The sequence below is a fragment of the Hydractinia symbiolongicarpus genome, chromosome 2 (genome assembly GCF_029227915.1).
Source record: "Hydractinia symbiolongicarpus strain clone_291-10 chromosome 2, HSymV2.1, whole genome shotgun sequence".
Taxonomy (NCBI): Eukaryota; Metazoa; Cnidaria; class Hydrozoa; order Anthoathecata; family Hydractiniidae; genus Hydractinia; species Hydractinia symbiolongicarpus.
Genome location: NC_079876.1, coordinates 23763391 through 23786761, shown reverse-complemented (window position 1 = coordinate 23786761; position 23371 = coordinate 23763391). Strand labels below are relative to the sequence as shown.

General features: G+C 34.2%; 2 protein-coding genes across 3 annotated transcripts; both read left to right on the top strand.

Annotated features, from left to right (window-relative positions):
• The first annotated feature begins 958 nt into the window (after positions 1 to 958).
• Positions 959 to 4160, top strand: LOC130630264 (DEP domain-containing protein 1A-like). 2 transcript variants are annotated; one of them, XM_057443689.1, is made up of 3 exons: positions 959 to 1876; positions 2221 to 2283; positions 2967 to 4160. In XM_057443689.1, exons 2-3 carry the CDS (start codon positions 2233 to 2235, stop codon positions 3630 to 3632), a joined length of 717 nt encoding a protein of 238 aa, XP_057299672.1. In that variant the 5' UTR covers positions 959 to 1876; positions 2221 to 2232; the 3' UTR covers positions 3633 to 4160. The 2 variants fall into 2 exon arrangements, with proteins under 2 accessions (XP_057299672.1, XP_057299674.1); XM_057443691.1 differs by lacking the exon at positions 959 to 1876 and having other exon boundaries at positions 2202 to 2283.
• Positions 4161 to 12985: 8825 nt separating this feature from the next.
• Positions 12986 to 22077, top strand: LOC130630259 (uncharacterized). The gene is made up of 10 exons (XM_057443683.1): positions 12986 to 13487; positions 16249 to 17825; positions 17924 to 18027; positions 18161 to 18214; positions 18895 to 19059; positions 19364 to 19530; positions 19699 to 19824; positions 19933 to 19992; positions 20074 to 20304; positions 20816 to 22077. Exons 1-10 carry the CDS (start codon positions 13431 to 13433, stop codon positions 20954 to 20956), a joined length of 2682 nt encoding a protein of 893 aa, XP_057299666.1. The 5' UTR covers positions 12986 to 13430; the 3' UTR covers positions 20957 to 22077.
• The last annotated feature ends 1294 nt before the right edge of the window (positions 22078 to 23371 follow it).

The window sequence follows — 23371 nt, the reverse complement described above, 5'->3', positions numbered from 1 at the left end:
TTTAATTGCGATTTTTTGGACGGAGGTCTCGTCCATGAGCGTTGGAATTTAGTTTCAAGTTTAAACTCAAAGTTTTTGCAAATTTATTAAAAGTTTTTTTTTACAATACGGTTTATAAATTTCTATCCTCCTGATAAGAATATCAGGCTAGGATTTTAGGTTAAACAATAGGTTTAGAACAATAAAAAAATAAGAATAATATAACCAGTGTAGAAATTTTGGTGTTCTGAAAAAAAAACGTGTATTCGCTTTATACTCATCTTTTCATTTTATATTGCGTCGCTGTTGCTTTCTTTTGGATTGTACTAAAATGAAACTAGTTGGATGTAGCACTCGTAGCGTGTTAAGATAGCTGCTTTATCTTCCAGATAGATAAAAATAATGGTACTACTTTTTAATAGCATGGTAAGCTAAGAATCTGCATATGCAGTGCTAGACCAACCATGGGTTCTTAAAGTTCTCAAAATTCTAACCAGGTTGGTCATTAGTCTTATTTTATTTACTTTTTTAAACAATAGACATATTGTTTTTAACCTGAAATCATAGTCTGATATTCTTATAAATCATAGTCTGATTATCTTATAAAGCATGTTGTTATAAAAAATGCCTGTATACTTTTAATTTAATAAGGATACGGAATTTACAGAGAGGCATAGAATTTCTTTAGAAGTATCTATATTGACCTTTAAAAGTCTTCGAAGGACGAGCTCCTTATTTCAGCTGAGAAGCTCTCTAGAAATCGGTAGTAAGTAAAGAAAGTTTTATCGATCTTGGGGATTCCATCCTAACGGCTGGCTTTTCCTCCCCTCCGACTATGTTATAACTATGTTACATTACCGCCAGAGATACGTATAGCATTGCTCTAACTTGTTTGTCTGCCACACAAGCCGGTTAGCGGTCAGTAAATTGCACCAAATGGGCTGACAACACTTCATTTATAGTGCACCGGAGGGGGGATTTGAACGTGAAACCTTATGATTACAAGTCAAATGTGCTACCACTACACCATCTCCACCAATTTTCAGTTAAAAAAAACTGTGTAGCTCTTCCTTTTTTTATCTTGTTCAATAGTATTTATTGACCTTGATTGAGAGCGCTTTAAACATCGAATTAAAAATTTAAACCCGTATAGTATTTCTTATTAGTACAAATTCTGTGAAGTATTTTGTAGTTAATTTTTTCCTTTTTTTTTGTACCTTTCGTGTACTAATTATCATTTCATTCAATAATATCGGCGTACTTTAGAAAACAATTAGCAAGAGAGAAAACTACACTTTGTCTTTCTGTCGGCGACATTATCGGTAAGTTTTATAATCAACTTCACCGCCCGTTAATTAGTTAGCACGAAAAGTTTCTTCTGTTTTCCTTTAGAGAAGTTTCTCTTCGTTAATTATACTTTTGGTGTTTAATTTTGTACTATGTTTTTACTTCACCTTTAGAAAGAAATCCACGGAGTTTTTTTGAAGTCATCAACACCAGAAAGTTTATTCTCTCACCCGTTGTTAATAAGGATTTATTAATTGCTAATTACCAAAATTGTCTATAAAACCACTCGCGTAGGAGAATTACACTCCAATTAATAATGGCAGCTGATCAAATCTGCAAACCTTTCGACAGCACGTTAATGATGCTTTTGATAATTAGTCTCACACTTGTTATTTTATTTATGTCAATACACAGCTGTTAATGGTATTTGAAACTTTCCGAATTCAGAGCTATTATCATTTGTCATGTTTCCAAAAAACACTCAAGAGATTTTTCTTACCATGTGCTTCCTATGAAAATCACAGCTGCCTCTACCATGATAAAAGTTGATATTTTTTTTCCACTTCTTCAGTCAGAACTATCCATTTAAAGATATACGCAGTACTGTGAGGTAAGGGAAATTATTTTCAGCGGGTGATAGGTGTTGGCTGTTTTTTGTATTTTTGTGTGCTTTTTCTACAGTGTACAATTTTCTTATGGCGGAGTCTGAGCACTAGGTTGGGAGTAGCGGAAATAAGGGATATAGAATGCCTTATCGACCAGAAATTTCTCTTATTGATAAGATTTTAAGTTTTTAAAAAATTCTAAGTATATATTTTACAAAATTTTGCCGCTTTTGTATACCAAAATGTATTTCTTTAACTTTAAAAGCGTTTAATTAAGATTTATTACTTCTCATATGAAATATACAATTATTTAATTTTCTTAAAAATTTTAATTCAATTATTATTATAGACGGAAAAGAAAATGGTTGGCACACCTGTTAAAAGACATTCTCCCTTCAGAGCTACAAAATTGGTGAGAAAATAATCATTGTATTTGGCTTTCATATAACGACAATGTGATTACATCTTGAAACTGAATAATTTACAGAAAATATACACCAATAATCATCGGAAACCTCTTATGCGCTTATAAGTTTTCAGATTTTCACTAATTTTAGCCATAACGGCAGGAAATGTTTAAGAAATTATATTTCGCGCGACTTTTGCGCATCTTTGGATTAACTATCTTGGCGTATAGTTTCTTTTTTCTTTCTTTTTTTTTTCGCTGTAAAGGAAAATGGAATGGGTTCAAGGTGACAAATTCACGTTTGCTTTGGGACCGACTGATAGCCAGCTTGTTAGGTCGTAAATTTCAGCCCCCAGATGAGTCATACCTTAAAAAGTGTGAATGAAAAACCTTTCTGGTTAGCGTTGAGCATGAGAATAAGATTTGTTCTTAAGAGGGTTGTCTAGATAAGCGTTTGATGGGTTTTCACGGCTTTCGTAGCTTATATGAAAACTTTCACAATAATTTAGGTTAATCATACGCGCGCCAACTAATTTTAGAACTTATAAAAAAATACATGTCAAACGTTTCAATCGTCTGTAGTGAATTTTTTATAGCTCATTGTCATGGTCTGTCTTCTTTTTTGCGGCTTTGTTTGACATAAGTGTGTGCAAATGCCAATATTTTTATATTATTTATATTTTTTTTAGTGGAACCAGCTTTTAAAAAGTTTTAAAGAAGGCATGGAATTAAAACGAAGACGTTGGAGATTAAAAAGTTATGAACAATGTTTTACTGGTGCAGAAGCTCTCGACTGGCTACATAATTACCTTCAAAACAGCTCTTCATTTGGTGCTCATGTAACAAGGGAACAAGCTTTTATGTTACTTCAGAAATTTCTGGATAATGATGTATTTCGAAATGCTGCTGGCAAAGCATCAAAGAAATTTCAAGATACAAACTGCTTATATAGATTTAACGAAAAAAAAGAAAACTTGAAAGAAATTAACTCGAAGGGGAAAGAAAATGTAACACCTCAAAACTCTTTAAATCATATAATAAAAATATTCGGTCGCCGACATTCGCGACCACCTAAAATTCACCAACAAACTCCTTTTGGTAATATTATTGAAAATAGTATTCCATCTGTCACAAAAAATCAAGATGTTAAGAAAAATCGAAGTGCTTCTATGAATCCACTTGGCTATCATTTGAACAACAAAAATGAAATTCATTCACGAAGACATTCAGTAACTCTGGGAAAGCGAAAATCAACAGGCAGTGAAAACAATGACAGCTCATCTCCCTCAAAGTTACGGAAAACAGACTTGGGTCGATCTTTAATCTTTCGAAGTACGAATTCGTGGTACGTGTAACAAGTGCTTGTTTAAATCAAAAATGAAGAGTTTCTCGGCGATAACATTGCGCATGATTCACATGCCAAGTAAACGATTAGATAAAGAAAATTGTCTCCATTGCTTTCCAGTCATTAACCATCCAAGAAAAGGAGAAAAAGAAGTTTTACATGATTCCATCGGTGAAAAACATATACACACATAAACGAAACATTGTAATTCACTTTGATTAATTCAGGTGCGTGTAAAACTGTTTGTAAACTGGTAACATCAAGTGACAACTTGTACCAGCCAGTGAAAACATATAAGAACTAGTGACCTTGTTACAGCCAGAGACAACTTGTAACATCTAGAGACAACTTATAACAGCCAGCGACAACATGTAAAATTAGTGACACCTTACAACATGATGTTGCTAATAAAAGAGCACCATTACGGTGTAAAAATAAGGCTAACTATCTTATGTAAATAATTTAATATTGGTTTATCTTATTCTGTTGCGTGTTTTTGTTTAAATAATAGCATTTTCATATATTTTTGCTACCAACATTTTATAAACAGATGATACAGTAAACGGAAAAAACACAAAAAAGTTGTATTTTTAAGTATGTAAGCTACTTCAAAACTTAAATTTTGTACATTTGCTCATTTGGACGCCCTCTACCAGACTTTTTTCTTAAAGTAGAGTACAAGCCTGCAATATCTTATTAAAAGATAAAATAAATGTTCCAATCTATTTTCTAGATCACTCTTCTACACGATGTTAAACAAGATCTCTCCTATTTACCCGTTTTTATAGTATTTTGCTTTTTCGCCGAAGTAATATTAAAACGTTTTTCTCACAGGCTTTTTTCATCTTCTCTTTGTGTCTCATTTGATGAGCCCTTTTTCAAGTATGAACAAGACCAAGGGGTTGCTACGCCGAAAGCGCCCTAATATGGCGTTTATTATATTTGCAAAAAACCTTCTTGCCATATGATTAGATGATATCACATTGCATTCGCATGGGAAATGCGACAAGATCCATAGGATTTTTCACATCAGGAACAAAATCTATCAATTTAATGGCATGTTTCGTAGGTTATAATTCTTCCCTTTAATCGTTGTAATTTTCTCTCGTCATCTATTAATCATCACCTTCATAGGGCTTTTTTCCCGCTTTTTGTATAAGCTTAACGCAAAGATAAGGAAGACCCGGGTTTTTTTAGGAAGGTTTTATAAAATTGATATGATATGTAACGCGCTTTTTTTTTGGGACAGTACAGTTTCTTCAACGCGTATAGGCAGTCTATTCTCAATAAGTGGAAACCCAGATAAGTGGAACTTTCGTTCAGTGGAACCAATTTCCCCGGTCCTTTGGATTTGCATTTACAAACCTCTCTTATTTTATTCGGATAAGTGGAACTTTCGATAAGTGGAACTTTCGATAAGTGGAACTTTCGATAAGTGGAATCATTTTTTTTTTGGTCCCTTGAGCAATATTTAATCTTAAAAGTGGAACTTTTTCAAAAGAAAAATCATCTACAGTACGTTCGAATCATTTTAATCAAAACATTCTTTTTTCGAATGCTATCCCCTGCCAAAGCGGAAAAAAGTCAACCTTTGTATACTACCGTGGCTGATTACAACGTTTTGTTTTCATTTAAAATAGGCGCACTGTAAAAGACGCGGCCGCGTGAAATTATGTGTGGCCGCGTTTTAAAAAGCGCGGCCGCGTCTTTATAGCAGTGGCAGTTAAAACAGGTACTAAAATACGCGGCCGCGCTTTTTGCCACTGATTCTGCCGTTAATTTTAAAGTAAAACAGGCGGTAAATGACGCGGCCGCGCTTTTCTTCTCGCAGAAGATTTTCGAAAAACAACGGCATGTGGCCAAGGGCGCAGTGTTCTGGTCTGCAAATTAGAGCCCTGGAACACTAGAACGGAATTCTTAGAAAGTTACTTCTCAGAACTCACAGAAAATGGCAGCTGCAGCTGAAAGCTTTGAAAAGGTAAACAAGCAATTAGCTAGCTTATTTCGCTTTATTTATTGCAAATCTACGAAGATAGTAGGCAAGGAAACACACTGACCTAAGGAAATCTTTCACATCACACAAGTCAGTTTTGATAATAGCTATGTGTTTTGTTTAGGTGAAAACTTTCCTTGAGTCCAGAGGTATAGAGTATTTGTTGAATTTCGTTCATCCTGAACAAAATTGACGATAATGTGGCTCCTCAAGTTGAACAACAAAAGCTTGTGGAGCTAGGGTTGGCGTATGGAGATATATCATATCGGCTGATATTTGCACTCCCTGTGGTTGAAGAGAAGTCCTATCATGAAAAGGCAGATGAACTAAGAAAAATATTGAAAAAAGCCCACTCTGGGAAATATGATATTCATAACCGTCCGATAACTGTAAGGGAAACCTGCAAAGTTAATGTTGGATTGAAGTGTAAAGATAAGTTATCAAAATATACAATGAAAAACAACCAGAGTTATTTGACACTATTTAATCGATCTACAAAATACCCTGAGCTACATGACGAAATACGTAAACACTATGATATACCACAGAAAGATCAAACATTTGTTGGTAATTATAACGGTCACTCTCTGGAGCAAGATTTCATTGATATAGAAACATATGGTTTGAGTTGTAGAGACAAAAAAAAAGGAATACAAGTATATTTATAATCATTTGCGAAGTTGGAGTTTTCAAAGTTGTGCAATAAGTCATATTCAAGCATGTTTGAATTAGATACAGAAATTATTGGACCAGAAGAAACAGTAATATCATCTGCATGGGCAGAAGGTGCCTCAACAATTACTGTGCCACCCAGCTTACCAGGATCGAATTTTGTTGACAGAAGTATATGCAGTGTTTGTTCTTGTACGTATATTGGTAGCTGTCTACGCTGTGAGCAAAATGAAAGTTACACAGCAACTTTGCTAGCAGATCAAACAGACAACATTATGACAGAGGATACTTTTTTAGCATCACTCGATCCAGATGCTGTGACAAATACTGCCAAAACTGACATAGATGTAAACATAGAAAATTCTACTCTTCGTGATTTGAGATTGAGACATTTTTCAAGAAACACACAAAAACCAGTGAGATATAGACATTCAATTGGCTCACCCTCATTGTCTCTTCAACTAGAATCAACAGAGGACAGTTCAGCATTTGGTGATGATGAAGTGAATCGTTTTGTGGAAAATTATGAGACAGATAATTTTGATAATGCTACTCCACAGTTTGAAGAAACAGAAACTGATTCTATCGCATTTATGCAAAACTGTGAAAGCTACTTCACCAATTTACCAAAAATAAACACAAAGCATATCATCATACAACGAGATTCACAGCGTTTTTGGCCTGTATTATTACGTCAAAATTTTGATCTTTCGTCTGAAAAAATAGCTATCAGATTTGCAGGTGAACCCGGTGCTGATGCAGGTGGACCGCTGAGCAAATTTTACTCATTGTCAATGAGACGGTTTACCACTATCCCTGGGGTATTTTTCGGAGATGACAAAGGAATTTGTTTCAAATTAATGCCAGATGGTGTATTAAAAAAAGTATATTACAAGCTTGGGCAGTTAACAGGTGCATCTATTATACATGTTGGAAGAGGTCCCAAATGTTTCTCTGAGCTCATTTTCAATGCATTGTATGATTTGCCATATCCTGATAAAATAACACCAATAAATGATGCAGAATTCAAGTATAAATTGGATAAAATTGAGAGTGGCGAGAATGAAGATCTACTTGATTTGAACATTGTTCCTGTACCTGATATCCAACAGAACAAGCAAGTTTTTTCAATCAGTTATTTAGTGATGAAAAATCGTGCTGCAATATCACAATTTGGAGAAGGACTAAAAAGTATATGTCCAGAATTTATGTTACAATCCAATTGTCACACTATGAAAGCTTTTTTATTGCCAGATGAAAAGATCTATTATTATTATTATTATTATAATCACTTTTTTTAGGACTCTTTAGGATTCTTTAGGACTTTTTAGTGTAACCTTATAACCCCCAAGAGATCCCAGTTTTTCATATACGTTTCATTGAAATTTTTTTGAATTTGTTAAAGTGCTCCCAGTGAAAACGAGCGAATTTCGCCTCTTTTATGATATTGGAAAATTTATTGATTGTTATTCTCATGATTTATATGTGATATTTTGTTTGGATATGTTTGTTTCATCAAAGAGACTTACTATATAAATGTTTCTTTTTGTTTAGCTTGTTAAACTATAAACCCGTCATTACTTAAGAATCCAAGTAATTGCACATATGTTTCCAATGATTGTTGTGCGTCCATGGGTGCTTGCAAGTGATGTATCCCCATATAACAAATCAATAAATCATGCAAATCTTTACTTTTGAAGACTGGATGATAATCAATTCCCATGACATTTTCAGCGACAGATATTTCAGTGCTATCCACAAGCATCCCTTGATTTTAATAGCCACTTGCTGACGGAATATGAAACAATAGGTCTGGACGACCTCCTGGTGCGCTTGATGACTGGCGTACGTTTCTTGAATTCCATGTGATGACAAAATCATTAAATTCTCTCTGTAAAACGGGAATATAACAAAGAATTAAGGCTTCTCTATGGGTTGGTAATTCGGGGTCATATACGAGTGTTGATGTGAAATGTTTGAAATAATTTATCCACCAATTAAGTTTGTACAACTTGAGGCGAGACCAAAATGCTTCTATTCTCTGGTTGTAAATCCGCACAATAAATGTTTTCCGTCCCTCGGTCCATTCTCAGTATACGCGGACATACCCGTATCTCTTCACGCATTGCAAAAACAAATTTCCGATTACAAGTGGATCATTATTTGTTGTTGAAACAACCAACCATAGTAATTTACGGCTGAAACCATCAATACCACCGTGTATTGCCAATCCCCATCTTTTTAATTTGTCATTTCCATCTATATGATATATGTGACAAGGACCTTTGGTATCATATATACGTCGTGTAATCACTTTTCCAAGCCTTTTTTCTACTCCTGACGGATCCACCTCCTTCAATATAGTTCGCACAGTCAACAACAATCACGTCAAACTTCAATGCTATCAATTCTGTCATTTGCCGGTAACCGAAACTTGAAGATGACACTTGCAACTCATTTTTAATAATATCTACCAGGATACTGCGAGAAACATTGCTAGTTCGACGTGAGCCCAATCTTGTGCATATTGATTGAAACTTTCTCATAGATAATGACTTGTGATGACGTTTGTTAATCACCATACATATTTCCAAATACTTCAACTTAGGTCGTAGGCTATGATAATACGCCACTAAATCTTCCAATGACACATCGACACCGACTGGCATAGCATCCATCTTGCACTACGAGTAAATACGTTTTCGCCATTGAACGGTGGTAACTCTCAGGACCACATCGAATCACATCTCAAGGAAAACTGCCCGGCCGCGCATTTACCGCCTGTTTTACCTTGAAATTAGCGGCAAAATCAGCGGCAAAAAGCGCGGCCGCGCATTTTAGCACCTGTTTTAAATTTGACATTCTGCAGACCAGATTTAGAAACTGGCGGTAAAACTGGCGGTAAAACACGCGGCCGCTCCTAAAAACACGCGGCCGCGCATAATTTTACGCGGCCGCGTCTTTATACTGTGCGCCTATATCAAATGAAAACAAAACGTTGTAATCAGCCACGGTAGTATATATAAGCTAACTGCGAAAGGTAACACTACGCATGACTCGCCCTAATTAAAAAGAGCGGGAAAATAGAATTTCGCACTTTAATAATGGGGGATGAAAATGTACACATTTATTTTTTTTCAGAGAGTTATCTTTAACTGTATTTTGTCGGTGAGTTGAGGATGTAGAAACTCCAAATTCTATGGGGATTGTCAGCCCAATTAACATTATAATCCAGGAAACTCTACGTTTGAAACAAGAATTTGACAGGATATTGAACTATTGATATTGAACTTCTCACTAAGAGAGGAGAAACGAGCTGCAGTACTTTCGACTGATGGTTATGGACGTTCATCGTGGGAAAGAATTTCTGTTAACCGATTCCGTGAACGACCAATGACTGAGAATTTTCTGCAACAAAGGTGCAATGGCACGCTGCTGATCCTGGTTCAAGTTCGTTAGCCTTACATACACAAAGTTGACTTTTCTCCGCTTTGGCAGGGAATAGAATGCGAACCAAGTAAGACAATGCACTTCAATGATGTGTTAGTGGCAAGTTTAGCAAGCAGAGGTTAACAGCATAACAGAGGTTAATAGCAGCAGGTAATGCTCTGGGTCAAAAGTTACCTATGTTTGTAATTGGCAAAGCAAATAAACCAAGAAGCTTCGAAAATCCGAAGCACCTTCTTGCCCGCTACAGATTACAAAAAAAAGTTGGATGCACAGTGATTTGTTCAAGAATGGGTTGTACCACCAAACATTACCTCTATAACGCAACCTATGGACCAAGGAGTTAATCGATCTCTAAAAGCCAAATACCGTTCCTGAAAAATTCAACAAAAAATCAAATCAATCCATGCAAAGAAATCTATTCCAAAGTGAATGTATTAGAACATGCTATAAAAATGCTTACCATTTGCTGGGAGAACGTAACTGAAGAAACAGTGAAAAAGTGTTTCGCTAAATCTCACATCCCCCCCCCCCCCCCCCCCCCCCCCAAAGACCAAATAAGCGCTCAAGACGATCTAGATGACCCGTTCATTGAATTAAGAAACGATTTTGAAAATTGAAATCGCTTGACTGTTTGTGACGAGTATTGGACTTTTTTTTACAGAGTCAGATGAGGTTCAACGTTATATCTTAGAAGTTTCTAAATTAATTGAAAAGGAACTTCCACAAAGTTTAAAACAAGCTACTATAAAATATTATTTTTCATAACTTCATTGCTAAGAAAAATCATCTTGCGGAACATAAATATCTATAAAGCATTTTATTTTGTTCCTCCCCCTGTTTTTGATTATTCGTAAATTCCCCGGTCTCCTGAGATTTCAGATAAGAGAGAAGTCCGATAAGTGGAACCTTCATGAAACCAAAAAAAAAGTTCCATGAACCATTTTTTTCGGTCCCGTAGAGGTTCCACTTATCCAGAGAAGACTAACTTAGATTTGTGTTAGAAATGAAATTTTCGCCATGATTGTAAAAGTATAACGGTTGTTATCAACACAGCGATTTGTCATACCGTACTGTCATAGATGACCACACCCGATATGATCCTAATCGTCCAGACTGGTGAAATAAATTTACATATTTCTTGAAAGTCTCCCCCAGCTGTTCTAGTTTATTATCTTCATTCATATGTTGTAACAAGGCATAAAAATCTTTCTTTTCGTTTGTAATAACTTTAATTCATTGGTTACACTAATTGAAAGATGCACGTGGAAAAGAAATTGAGTCTAATTAATAATAGCAGCTGATCAAGTTTGCAAACTTTCCGTTAGCATGTTAATAATGCTTTTGATAATTATTCTATCACTTTTCAAACCATTAAATATTTTTTAATGGTTTGAAAAGTGAGCAGCTGATCGAAGCATTCCAAGCCTCCGAATCATACGCAATATCGTTTGTCATATTTCCAAAAGACATTTTTTTAACCATGTGCTTAATTTACCGCCAGCTGCTTATTTTCCTGCCCGAAATTTTCTTAGTGTAAAGTAAAAATTGGCTGGCAAAAAATGGCGGCGAAATAATACTAGGCACTAGGTTGGTCTATTAACGGTTTTAATCAATAAGTAAATGATAGAATGGAATGTTTACAAATTTGGCTCGAAAGATTTAAAATGAAGGCGTAAAAAGCAACAACAAACTTTGTAGCTAGTTTTTCTCACTTTAAAAATCTAAAACAGAGAAAGATAGGTATTTTTTTGCAGAAAAAAGCTAGTTGGTTTGCAATAAACGGGGATTCATTTCGCTTTGCTAGCTATTATTAGCTAATTATATAGCCAGTATGTTTAGATGTGCATATTTTACATGCTAGCTAGCCTTACAAATATTAAGGGATATATTATATGTCACAAAAATGTCTATATCTAGCTTAGCTTAGCCCTAACCTAGCTACAACCATGGATATATTATATTTTGAAAAAGAGCAGAATTTCACAGCTCGCAACCACAAGCAATTAAGAACGCCATTCTAATCTAAGTAACGCACACTGCAAAACTTGATCTGAAATCTTAGGTCCTAAGAAGTACTAATTTTGTTGACGTCATTACACCCAGAATCTTTGATTTTTCGCACTATTTCAGAGACGTGGAGTGAATTTTTCCATAATGACAACATTGTAGAAAAAGTGCAGCTAGCTCATTTTAGATGTTGATTATTCTCCTGCCTATATAGATAGCTACACCACTGCCAAATTAAAACTTTTCCAGTTTACTGCCTGCAGAGCACCAGCCCAGTGACAGTGTTTGCCCAATTCCCCAAATATTTCCAAGGTTGTGGCTGCACGTTTTGGGTGAGTAGCAAAACTTCTATGCTCCTTAAATTTTGTGACAGAATAATAAAATATTTTATTGGTGGGCGTTTCTTTTACCAGCTGATGGATGGGTGGGGTTATTTAAAAGTATGATTGCTTAAAGTGTTGATTGTTTTTCCTTGCTTTTTTTTACCCAACTCTAATTTTCAAATGCCCTTTCTATTTATTTATGCCCTTCACAAAATTGTTGATGCAAAAACCACATTTGTTAATGCAAATGCCGACATGCTATTAAAAACTCTTGATTTATATTTTTACAATTTTTTGCTGATATATTTAATTTTATTTGCTTTAAATGTAACTTTACAAATGTTTTTGTCTAACCTTTTTGGTACATATTCACTTAACTTTTGTTCATAGAGCAGGCAATTAAAAAATTGCCAACTTGAAATACAGGTTTGCTGAAGTGAGTCAGGCACATGACATTTCAAATCTGCATTTTGTTGCAAGACAAGAATTAAATTATAAATTTTGCATGCATAAACTTAACAAAAAGAGAATTAAGGTGCATTCAATTGATAGTCCTGTCTTTTTGAGAATAAAGAAAAAAAGTCTGATAGTATGAAGATGTTTTTAAGCCCATGCATTGGAATTATTACTACCAAAGATTAAGGCACTGGGGAAGTCTAAGAAAAATCATTTTTTCCAGCTAAAAGTTGTCAAGAAGCATTTTTTTGTCCCACTTTAAAATGTTTTTTGCCAAATAACAAAAACAGTAAAATAGCGTCCGTGGTAAGAATTCAAGAGAAGATTGCTCGTGCTGATTTCGCCAATGAAGTCATTGTCCACATATGTAGGATGGGTTCACACAAGTGCACATTGTATGTCATGTTAATATGCATTTCAGTCAGGCACATGACATTTCAAATCTGCATTTTGTTGCAAGACAAGAATTAAATTATAAATTTTGCATGCATAAACTTAACAAAAAGAGAATTAAGGTGCATTCAATTGATAGTCCTGTCTTTTTGAGAATAAAGAAAAAAAGTCTGATAGTATGAAGATGTTTTTAAGCCCATGCATTGGAATTATTACTACCAAAGATTAAGGCACTGGGGAAGTCTAAGAAAAATCATTTTTTCCAGCTAAAAGTTGTCAAGAAGCATTTTTTTGTCCCACTTTAAAATGTTTTTTGCCAAATAACAAAAACAGTAAAATAGCGTCCGTGGTAAGAATTCAAGAGAAGATTGCTCGTGCTGATTTCGCCAATGAAGTCATTGTCCACATATGTAGGATGGGTTCACACAAGTGCACATTGTATGTCATGTTAATATGCATTTCAATCTCGTCTTTCTAGAAGTATATAGCTGTGTTACTATATTGCACAAAAAAGATGTCTGACTGTGCGCTGGTCAATAAAAGACATTCACCCTATAAAGCCACCAAGTTGGTAAGTCAGGACATGTCTTTTTCTACTTAACAATATGTATCAACATAAAACATTACTATAAGTCCTATATTTGATATATTCTTTGTTGATTAATTTATCTATATAGTTTAATGCCACTTTCATCCCACCATTTATTTTTCACCTACCCTTGAAGAAAGAAAGCTTTTTTGTAGGATGATAACTTTGTTAATAATAAAGGTCGCGAAATTCATCGCAATTTCAGATAATCAATTTTCATGAAAAAACAAGGAAACAGAAAAAGCAAGGCATAATGGATATATAGTATATACTTTATAAATTGACCCAGTTGTATCTAAAGTCAGAAATAACCATGGTCCACAATGTGAAATTTTTGTTTTAAAATGCAAATGCCAATGACAACAGTCATTCTTTTATGGCCACCATTTTACATATGAAAATAATTTTTTGCTTATTGGGTCATTCCATACCAACTTAACAAGTAATCCCATGTCAACCCCCTCAGATTTTGCTCAAACTGTGTTTATATGACACTATGGGTAAGAAAAGATAACCGTGAAAATGTCAGCTGGTAATCTTGTTTTGTTCGGGAGATATTGCTATTTTAAAAAGGCTACAAGCAACAAATTAAATATTGTCAAATTTAACATATTTTAACATGCGTCAAATAAATCCCCGCCAAATTTAAAAAAAAAAAATGTTATTTTAAATACGTTACATTCGTTTGTATTCGCCAAATTAAATCCTCTCCAAATTTTTTAAAATTTATTATTTGCCAAATTAAATGCCTGCCAAATATTCCATTTTGGTCATCGGCCAAATTAAATATATACTCGCAAAATTTATCCACTTAGGGTATCTTAAAAACTACACCATAAGCAGCCCTGAAAATTACCAAATTGAAAGTATATACCTCAATAATCAACTTTGAAATACAAGAAATTGCATCCATGGAAAAAACTCTTAGCTACAAAATGCAAAAAAAGTAGTATTTCATAGCTTGTTGTGCAGGTGTAGTCTCTGGTAGTCTAAGGATAAAAAAGTTATTCCCATGTTAAATGCAAAATATAGATAGAAAATAACTTATACATAATAACTTGGTCAAAAACATCTTCACACATAACTTGGTGATGCTTTTCCCCCTCCAAAAAATATGCAAAGATCTTGTCGAAGGTTATAATTTTGAATTTATTCATACTTAGACCTTCAAAATTGGTAAGTAGAAATAACTTAATAGGTCAAATGCAGGAACACACATCTTATTTAAATAAATAATTTATGCAACAATGGCTACCAAAATGGCTAAAAATCCTAAAAAAAACACAGAAAAAGTGACAAAACTGCAATATTGTGATCGTTATATCTTCGGATCTCTTTGAGCTGCAACCTTAGAAATTAGCAGGTAAGGAGAACTCATTAGGTACTGGAAAATGCAGAGTAAATAGCTTATTTAAATAATTTAAAAATGCCACAGTGGCTTCCAAACATGACCAGGAAAGGAAATATTATGAAGTAGCAGAACACAGTGTGCAAAGATTTCTACAGCTGATAGATTTACCTCACCTGAACTTTTTAGCCAGCCAAGCATGTTGGTTTATTTAAACATTTTACATATATCTACAGCACAACATGATAAAGAACATCCATTGTTTCCCCATGGGAATAGAACATAAATAGCTACTATTCCCATAAAAAAGCAGGTTAGTATTATATCCCAATAAGACAGCAGTTGATATCCTATTCTTAAGAAAATGTAGTAATTTTTGTTCTATTTCCATGAAAAAGTAGACTGGGGAGGTAAAGGTAAAGGCAGTTGCATTTACTAGTTTAATTTAAACAAACCTTTAAAGAAAGCAGACATGAGCTCCAACAATAATTCCTGTTTAATTGGAATTTCCATGAATGAAGCATGTCATGGATAAGGAAGATTTGGATATTTTTAGCATTTATAGTAGCTTGACAATTTGAGTTAGATATTAATGGTTTTTCAAGTTCACCTTTACTGTGTAAAGTAGTTAAGTTGGTTGAGTTAATAAATGGATATTTTTCAGCTGCAAAATATACACCAAACTCACATTTTTAATATATATAGCAAAAGAATTTTCAGCCATTTTTGGAAGCCATTGTGGCATTTTTAAATTATTTAATTAAGCTGTTTATTTTGCATTTCACAGTACCTATTGAACCTCCTTACCTGCTAATTTTGAAGGTTGCAGCTCAAAGAGATCTGAAGATATAACGATCACAATATTGCAGTTTTGACATTTTTTCCAATTTTTTATGACTTTTAGCCATCTTTGGAAGCCATTGTGGCATAAATTATTTATTTAAATAAAATGTTTTGTCATGCATTTACCAGTACCTATTAAGTTATTTCTACTTACCAATTAATTAAGTATGGATAAATTCAAAATTATAACCTTCGACAATATGCCTTCTGTGACATTTTTGCCTATTTTTACCGATCTTTGCATACCTCCCTAAAAAAGTAATATAAACGCCCAAAAGCACTAAAAAGGTAAGTATAAGTTATTTTCCATCTATATTTTGCATTTAACATGAAAATAACTTTTTTATGTCAACTGAATTGTATTTTAAAGTTGATTAATTAAGTATTTTCAATTTGGAAATTTTCAGAGCTGCTTCTGGAGTAGTTTTTTAGATCATCCATCATCCTGGACTATTCAACTTTTTCATTTTTGCTCCCGTAAATTCAGAATTTGTTGGCCTCGTAGACCATTTGTTAAACAAAACAGTCCAACTTACTATTGTATATTTTTAGTGGAACCAACTTCTTAACAGTTTTAAAGAAGGAATGGAGTTAAAACGGAGACGTTGGAGATTAAAAAGTTATGAACAATGTTTTACTGGTGCAGAAGCTCTCGACTGGCTACATAATTACCTTCGAAACAGTTCTTCATTTGGTGCTCATGTGACAAGAGAACAAGCTTTTATGTTACTTCAGAAATTTCAGGAAAACGACGTCTTTCAACATGTTGCTGGGAAAACATCAAAGAAATTTCAAGACACAAACTGCCTATATACCTTCATTGAAGAAAAAGAAAACATTGAAGAAAATCATCCTAAGCATGATAAAGAAAATGTTTCATCTCAAAACTCTATAAGTCAGTTAATAAAAATTTTTGCACGTCGAAATTCACGTACAATAACTTTGGAGGAATGTCAACAAACTCCACTTGGAAAGGTTGTTGAGAATAATATTCCACCTGCTGTTAAAAATGACGACGTGAAAAAAAGCAAATCTGTAAGTAGCTGTATGACGCCATTAGCACTTGATTTGAACAACATATCAATGACAACAGCTGTTGGCAGCAAGTATTCTGACATACTATTTGATCCAGAAGAAGAAGATAATGAAGATGTCTTCAACACAAGTATCAGTCAAACACAATTTTTTAGAAGTAATTCCCTTCGCTTCAACAAGAAGGTTGTTTCCAACACCAATAACGTACCACCGTTTTTAAAGTCAACTACAAATAATGATAATAAGATGAATGAAGTAGTTGCAGCACGTAAAAGAAACAAAAAGAGGGCAATCATACGGAAGTTTGCAAAAGGTTCGCCAAATGCTTCGGCTGTCTCACGAAGACATACTGTAACATTAGGGAAACGACAACCAACAGCTTCTGAAAAGAGTGACATGCTTTCCCCCTCAAAAAAACAGAAAAAGGAGTTAAATCGCTTTGTTAAATCTGATAGCAATCTTGAAACCAAAGGTTACATGAGCAATTTGCTGCCACGGAAAGCAGTTGCTGTGCTTGGTGAGAAGCCTTCACATATCAATCATGTTTCTAGTTATAATTCATATGACATTGTTAATCTACCTGGATATAAACCGAATAAAAATGCACAGTCAAAGCAGACACCAATGAATCAACCTGTTGCTGATCATGAGGAGGCACACATCAACCCACTGGTTAAAGAAAAGGATGCAATGCAAAGGAGAAAAGAGGGTAAACGCAAGCCTGTTGTTAAGCCAACACTTGTACCTCTTTGTTCTTCTAGTACCGTTGCAACGTCTCCAAGGCTTACAAAAATCAGACATAAACCATGTTCGTCACATCCAATGCGACGTAGAAGTTTATCGCAAAACAATATATTACGGAACAGAAAGTTTGGCTCCGTTCTTGATATTCATAAAAGTAATTTTGAGATAAACAAACTACAAAAATCGCATAATTCATCCAATTGGGGATTAAATAAGAGTACATTGTACAAAGCAAGTAGTATGTGGTCCATTGATACGATTGGTGTAGTACCTAATGAAAAAGAAACGTATGGTCCAACAATAACAACATCTGATATGGAAGACACGTGGAAATCTGTTGTAATTTTAAGGTGTGTTCATGATTAAATACTACGTAACTAATTTAAAGAGAAATTGGAATAATCTGCATGCATTAGGAAACCTAACCATTTTTTTTTTGTTTTTTTAGTTTAAAGAAACTTCTTGGCATTGAACGGATAGCTGATTTCCTTGATGAGAATCAAGTCTGTGGAAATAGTATTATGAAAAATGTGAACTGGAGCACTCCGCAATGTATGTAACATATATTTTTTAAATATAAAAAGTGGCACGAATGGTAAAGAAACTGAAAAAATTTAAAATTATTTTCGCTAAACTTGTTTGCCATGAAATTGTTTTCCATGAAATTGTTTTGCTTTTGTTTCAGTAACAAATGATGCACCTGAATGGTTACTATCAGCTATGAACTGTCTAATTGAATGTAAGTTGCTTTTTCGTCACAACCACAAGCGATAAACTGTAGAGTACCCTATCATTGCCTCAACAGAAAACTGGGGGAAATTGCTCCGTCTGTTAGAATGTTTGAAATCGTGTTTTCCTGGAACTGTTAATTTATCTAATTATGTTGGCGTTTTTAAAATGTAACACTGACGCCTTGGGGACACTGAAGACTTCGGGACAATTGGGGAATTTTTCTTAGGCACATGCGATTCAAAAAATATCCTGCATAAAACATTTGTTGCAGAAATTCGCAGCAAAACAAAACTCCAGGGAACTTTAAAAAAACAAAAAGCTAGAATTTTTTAAAAAGTTTTTCATCCTTCATTCAATTAAAGCTGGTTCAATTATATGCTGCAGTCTACTAACACACTAAGAAAAATTTATCATCCTTTTGTTTTTTATTCCACAATAAGGTATTTGACCACTTTATTTAGAAACACACTTTATTGAGAGAGGATGACTCAACAATATAAATCAAGTTAAGCATATATTTTAGAATATTTGCTACAACTTTAAGACTTTTAAGTTGTGTTATAATTGAATTGTGTTAAACTAATAATAGTAATTAATAATATTTTAAAATCCACTGTAAGGTAACTTTTTATTTGTTTTTAGTTTGTTTCTCCTATATTCTTAAATATTTATTATTTATATTTTAAGGGCCAAACTCGAATCACAACACAAATGATAGCGTGCTACAAGACCTACCAAACTATCCTGGTTTTGAACGAGATGTCTATCGAGCAGTTAAAGAACATTACCATACAACTTTAAATGAACCGTTAATACTGTGTCATTTGTATCCGTTGTTGCAAGAATGCGCAGGTAGGCTGTTAATTAAATGATGTTCACACATTCACTAGACTTTTTGTCTAAGAGTGAAGATAGTATATTTTTTGTGCACGTAAAATTTCCAACCACATGTAATTCCTTTTCTGCGAATGCACACCTAACAATTTTGTGGAATAAAATCCTCGTGTTGTGTTTCGTTGCAAGCGCTACTTTGGTGGCACCCTCATATTGCACACGAAAGTGAATCCCTTTGAAACAAAATTTTATTCGTAGTTGTGTACGGTACTCGCTTTCCGTTAAGACATCAGAATATTTTACACTTTACCTTTATTTTTAGAAATTATTTACGAGAATATGGAAGGTGCTATACGTTTAATGCAACATGTGACGCTGTTGCTACCATGTTGGAATCGTCGTCAGCTCCAACTGTTAGCCAGCTTCATGAAAGGAATTGCTTGTAACGAAATACTGGAAATCAGCAAGGACTTACCCAATAAAGATTTGGTATGTGTATATTTGTTATCACTGTTACGATGAGTGTTGTCGACATTACGATGGTGTCGTTGCTATTGCGATACTTGTCGATACAGAGACTGCGGTGTTTTACAACAACGCACCGGGTTTTCAGTGTTTTTGTGATGTGAAGAAACGCGAGTATTACATTTTTTGCAGGTAATTCACTCTTTCTTTCGGCTGATAACACGACAAGAAAAAGGAGCTTTATCCGTCGGTTTCCAAGATGCGGTGGCCATACGCATATCTGGATTACTAGTGGAATATTATGATGAAGTTTTCAAGGTATGTTCAACCATTTTACAATTTGTATTTTAGTTTGTTTGTGCCTTTAAGTAAGCAGAAAGGGTTTTATTTGCGTTTCATGCCTGAAAACTTTCAAAATACTTTTAGACCCCCTCAGGCTTGCGCGTACAAGTGGATCACAAAATAGCTGTCACACTTGGTGCTCCGGTAAGTTATTAGCCTAGCAAAGGAGAGATGCACTCCAAGCTCCACCTTGTCCAAGTGACTCACTTGACGTGTTTTTTTTAGAGTTTTACAAGACAAGTCGAAGTGGAGGATGTAAAATGTACGCGACCCTCTTCCGCAGATGATAAACCACGCTCGATGTCAAGGCAGCGTTATTATTGCGTTCAAATAACGAAGGAGCAGTACGAAAAAGAAGCGAAGGATTTGTCTAAGAAGGCGATACGTGATTTACTGAACTCCATCTTAGAGGATAACGAGTTGAACGAAAAGGAGAAACAGCGGAGGTTAAAACAGGTATTGTTCACACATCTTTGACCGTACTAAACAATTCAGTCCAACGCATATAATAGTTAGCCGATGTATGAATTAGGAATAAGACCTATTTGATTGAACTGATCGACTATGCTTTTAAAGCGAGGCTGTTCTAGTTATTGTCTCGCTGACACAGAAGGTTAACTTTTTGTAATTATAATAAATTGGTCCAGGGTAATAAATAATTGATTTTAGCAACCCACGGTAATAGTTATGTTGTGCACACAGAAATAAGTATTGTTAATCACAACAAGTCAAAATAAAACAAAACCATTTTGATATCATTAAAAAATGAAAAACAAAAAAAAAATCCATTTAAGTAACCCACCCTGTAGCGTTTATTGAGCGCGTATTAAAATTTTCCGGTTATAAAGGAGGGCGAAGTTTTCCCCCGTTTTTATTCTGAAAAAAAACTAACTATTTACATTTTAAAAATTTAGTATCTCTGTCGAAACATTACATTTCTTTTATCGTAATTAATTTATTTCCATAGATACAAAAGGCTTATCCGGATATTTATGCTGAGTCAGCATGCTGTGGTGATGACATATCTAATTGCAGTACTATTAGTCAGCGGTCAACGAATTTTAAGCATGCGTCGAAACCCGCTTATTTAAGGGAAGAAATGTTATAAGTTTATATATAGCCTACAAAGCAATTTTATTTCAATCGTTTTTAAGTTTAAACGGCCTACTTGGTTTCGCTGTATTCAGTTGATGTTCATTATACGAAGCAGATGAAAAGGAAATTTTAAAGGGCTTATCGTGTACTCAACGATAAAGTCCAGTTATGCTGTGAATGAACCAAGTTAGCCGTGCATACTGTATAATGCAATGTTGATATAAACCAAATTGGTCATGTTGTATGACAGCCATGAAAGCAGTTTAACATATCAAAATTACCCATTAATTTTTGCATATCTTGATTTTTATAACAATTATATAATTTTCATGAATCTTATTTTTATACCGTCTTTATCGTTATCCTTTCGTTTTAATAGAGTGCGCAAATTCCTGCAGAAACCCTCAAATCCATCCCTTGACCTGACCCCCTTTCCATCCACCTGACCCGCTTCCCGTAAATCCTCCACCAATTTTACTGAAGTTTTCAATTTTTTAACATTTTTTCTTAAAGAAAATAGAAAAGTCATGTTCTAAGTCCTAAGCTTTTTTTTTAACATATCATGTATTAATCCAGTTGGACATGTTAATATGGTGAATGCACTTAAAACGTCAAATAAGTCTCGGTTACCTTGTTCTGTTGAATAATCACATTTGATATTAAAAGAATCTAAATTTTAATTGAGTGTATATTTTCTGTTGTTTTAAAAAACTTTTACTTATGTGGAACTTTTTTAACTCGCTTAATTAAGGATTGTGTGGAATTTTGGGCTTGTTACCCTTTTATATTTTTAGGATAAAATTTATATTTATAACCTCATGATATTTCTCACTTTATGCATATAACCAATTATTTTGTATAATTTCTATATTCTATATAAAATAATTATAAAACAAATCGTTTATTCTGCTTTTTCTCGATGACTTTTCGTTGATACAACCTGGAAATCTTACGTTCATGGGCTCATTTTCGTAGCTTAACTGCTAGACTAAAGTGAACTTAAAATACTATTTCATATACCAATGCATTCATTTTTTACTTTCTTGTATGTGCGGAGACAGACATGAACCACAAAGGTCGTTTGATCAGGTGTCCATCAATGTTGCAAATATAACAAGTTACATTATTCTTCCAGTAACTACCAAACTGATTTTAGAACGAAGATATCGAATGTTTGAGTGTTCTGATCATTGAATAGCATAAAAATTTGCAGCAAAGAAATTCAAGCTGAAATATTGACAAAACTCATGCTATTGACAAGGAAATCTTGTATCCATTAAAGTGAATTTAAATAAGGATTCGGTTAGCCGTTTTTGGCAATTCATGTTCACAAAAAAAAGTACCAGTATGGGGTTTAAAGTTCGAGTTACTCAACATTGAGTTATTTTAACTCGAGTTCTAGGGATTCTAATGCAGATTTAGTCATGAAAAATTATTAATGTTGAATAACCAGTCTAATATGAAAGGAGAGGAAGACAGACAGAGCGATACAAGATGATACATTGACAAAATGCCTGGACACTGTTGTATAACACTATGCTACAAAGGATGCAAGGGAAGGAACTCAGAAGTTACGAATCAATTGGTTGAGTAGTTTTGGTTTGCTAATCACAGCAATCATATAACAATAACGGAATCTATGTGTCAAGCAATGCTAGGATAGGGTGAAAAATCCACTGGAAAAGTGGTATTACACTGAACACTATGAAAGTGGAGCAAGATTGGTTTGCTCTTCAATACATGATACGGGTCATCTATTCGACATGGATTGTCAAACGCATACAAATATGCTATATAGCGGAGACTTGTTCATGGAGGATACTTTTTCCTGCACCGTAACTCTTATAAAACAACTTCTACATAACATGCAGCTGTACATACTGCATGTTCAATGATGATTTGTTAAAGTCGTGTAACAAACATTCGCTGTTGCAACCTCATTAACAACAAAATAACGAACAATATTTTCATAAACCTTTAAAAAATCACAGTGGATAAACCATTTGCATTATTGTGAGGAAGAGAGTGTTTGGTGAAGAAAATTTTGCGGTTCGACTAGACCGCAAAACTGCATTTTGCGGAAATAAACTTCTGTGTGAGAATAAATCTTTTGGCGCTTTAAATCAGAACTAACAATCGACCGTTTTTTTTTACTCTGCACTTTTTTGTTTTATCTACTCCTCTTTGTTGAGTAAAAAACTTTTTGGTGCACTCGATTTCACTTTGTCTTTTTTTGTTTGTTTTCAATGTTGTGGCCACTATTGCTTCTTGATCTATTTCATTGGGAACCAAATATCATTCTAGAATGGCTTCTTCTTTGGCTTCTACAAAATCTCTATAATCCTTTCCTGATACTTTTTCAGAATGAGAATTTTTAGGTATTGCAGCTGCGGCTTTGCAACCTATCCCCATTCCCTCTTGAACCAAC